Source organism: Melospiza georgiana, chromosome 10, assembly GCF_028018845.1.
Source record: "Melospiza georgiana isolate bMelGeo1 chromosome 10, bMelGeo1.pri, whole genome shotgun sequence".
In the NCBI taxonomy this organism is placed as follows: Eukaryota; Metazoa; Chordata; class Aves; order Passeriformes; family Passerellidae; genus Melospiza; species Melospiza georgiana.
Genome location: NC_080439.1, coordinates 12,614,543 through 12,617,343, shown reverse-complemented (window position 1 = coordinate 12,617,343; position 2,801 = coordinate 12,614,543). Strand labels below are relative to the sequence as shown.

At 41.3% G+C, this 2,801-nt stretch overlaps 1 protein-coding gene across 1 annotated transcript; it reads left to right on the top strand.

Moving 5' to 3' along the window:
* The first annotated feature begins 1,279 nt into the window (after positions 1–1,279).
* Positions 1,280–2,359, top strand: AGTR1 (angiotensin II receptor type 1). Its single transcript, XM_058031437.1, has one exon. It carries the CDS (start codon positions 1,280–1,282, stop codon positions 2,357–2,359), a length of 1,080 nt encoding a protein of 359 aa, XP_057887420.1.
* Positions 2,360–2,801: the final 442 nt, after the last annotated feature.

Here is a 2,801-nt window from a genome sequence, read left to right as displayed (position 1 = left end):
TTTATTTCCCAAGCACTCCAGAATATGCTCAGGCAATTCTCAGAGTGCCAGACAATCACTCCCAAGTGAATTATTTTTTATTTTAACACATTTCTAAAAATGTAATAGAATTACTGTTACTCTTTCTCGAAAGAACATATGCTATTAATTAGTATCAGCTAAAGCTGCTACAGACATGAAACAGTACAGGTCACCATGTGGGTAGAAAAGGGAAATTAGAATCAAAACAACACAATGCAGTACACTGAAGGGGTGTGTGAGGAGAGCGTGGGAAAATTGCCTTGGCATCTACCATTGCCCAGAATCAAGCCCACCAAAAGGGAATATTCACTACAGCTGTATTTGCCTTAAAGACTGAATCTGTCACTCAGTTCACACAGAGCTAAATTGTACCAAATGGTACCAGGGACTGGTGACTCTTGTCTCTGGGAAAGGTCTTGCCCAGGGCCTGACCCATATTATTGCCAGTCAACTTGCACAGGTAATCTCCTGAGCAGAAACTTCACTCCAGATTCCTACTGGGCTGTAATTTTAGTGGGTATATAAGGGAGCAAAGACTAAGTGACCATGCTGCACCAGCCTGTAGCTGGGACAGGGCAAATGTTGCCAGACCTTGATGTTGCAGAATACTAGACTGTGTTTTGATCTTTCTCCATGATGTAAAATTTTTCTCAAAGAATTAAGTTCAATGTATAAATAAATTTCTAGTGATTAATCTCAGAGATACAAATGAGTACCTAATCTAAAGTTGCTTATTTTCTTAATTCATTGCAGTTTGTATTTACATACTTAATTAGTATTCAGAGTGCTTAAGTTTAGTTTCTGAGATATCTGAATAACTTACCTCATTAAATGTGTCACCTATTTATGGAAAGAAAATAATCTAAATACTCTGCTGAATTTATAGTTATCTGCTATTTTCAGTCTCTCTTATGATTTTTGACATATGCTCACTAGTCAGTATTATTTTAATATGGAAGAGGTTTATGTTAAAAGTAATCTAAAAATGTTCAGCCTACTCCTAACATTCTTACCTCTGTTTTACTCTGCAAAGTCTGTATTAAAATAGAAATTGGTTGTTAAAACACTTGAAGATGGCTTATTTTCAAATTCAAAAACATTGATACATTGTGTTAGACTTGAAAAAAACTTGACATTTAGTTGAGAATTGGTAAAAATTAAATTCCTGTCACAAATACTGTTTTCTTCCTCTTTTCCCCTCCTAGGTGTGAGCTTCATCTTTTCTCCCTGAAGCTAGGTTACAGCTGAGGCGTTCAAGATGATTCCAAATTACTCTACTGAAGAAACTGTTAAAAGAATCCACGTGGACTGCCCTGTTTCAGGACGGCACAGCTACATCTACATTATGGTTCCAACTGTTTACAGCATCATCTTTATCATAGGCATATTCGGGAACAGCCTGGTCGTCATTGTCATTTACTGCTACATGAAATTAAAAACCGTAGCCAGCATCTTTCTGCTCAACCTGGCCCTGGCTGACTTGTGCTTTCTGATAACTCTGCCCCTCTGGGCAGCCTACACGGCCATGGAGTACCAGTGGCCTTTTGGCAACTGTTTGTGCAAGCTGGCCTCGGCGGGGATCAGCTTCAACCTGTACGCCAGCGTGTTCCTGCTGACGTGCCTGAGCATCGACCGCTACCTGGCCATCGTGCACCCGGTGCAGTCGCGCATCCGCCGCACGGTGTCCGTGGCCCGCGGCACCTGCGTGGCCATCTGGCTGCTGGCCGGCGTGGCCAGCCTGCCCGTCATCATCCACCGCAACATCTTCTTCGCCGAGAACCTCAACATGACGGTCTGCGGCTTCCGCTACGAGAGCAACAACACCACACTCCGCGTCGGGCTGGGCCTATCCAAAAATCTGCTGGGCTTTTTAGTTCCTTTTCTGATCATCTTAACGAGCTACACCTTAATTTGGAAGACGCTGAAGAAGGCATATCAAATTCAAAAAAATAAGACTAGAAATGATGATATCTTCAAGATGATTGTAGCAATTGTGTTTTTCTTTTTCTTTTCCTGGATTCCTCATCAAGTCTTCACTTTTCTGGATGTGTTGATTCAATTACATGTAATAACAGATTGCAAAATCACTGATATAGTGGATACAGCTATGCCCTTCACCATTTGTATCGCTTACTTTAACAACTGTCTGAATCCCTTTTTTTATGTGTTTTTTGGAAAAAACTTTAAAAAATACTTCCTTCAGCTAATTAAATACATCCCACCAAATGTCAGCACACATCCAAGCCTCACAACCAAAATGAGCTCCCTCTCCTATCGGCCACCAGAAAATATCCGCTTGCACACCAAAAAGACTGCTGGGCCTTTCGACACCGATTGAGGCATTGCACAAAGTTCTCCTTTGGAACAGCCTTGTGTGAGAAGCACCAAGAACAACGAGATTCATCTGCGGTCCTGAACATCACAGCTCATTACAGCGACACTGGATCACCTCAGAGAAATCATACTGGAAAGAGTCAGCAGCGGCCTTACGGCTTTCATTGTAAAGAGGACTGCTTCGTTATCATTTCACTTCACTGAAAGCAGCCTAAGTGTTGGACAGGTGTGTCACAGTTCCTGCCACATCCCACCATTTGCTTGGAACTACGAAAGAAGGGGAGGGAAAACTCCTAACTTAAGTTCACAGGTGTTTCAAAAGGAAGCACTTGTATAAATAACATTAAATGCAAAGAACCTGACTTGCATATATGTGAGCTATTCTGTTGAAGAAGTGGAGCTTTTTTTTTGTTTTGTTGGTTTATTTTTAATTACATAAATGTCCT

Coding starts and splice junctions, on each gene's coding strand:
- AGTR1 (XM_058031437.1), top strand. CDS start 1,280: ATGATTCCAAATTACTCTACTGAAGAAACTGTTAAAAGAATCCACGTG.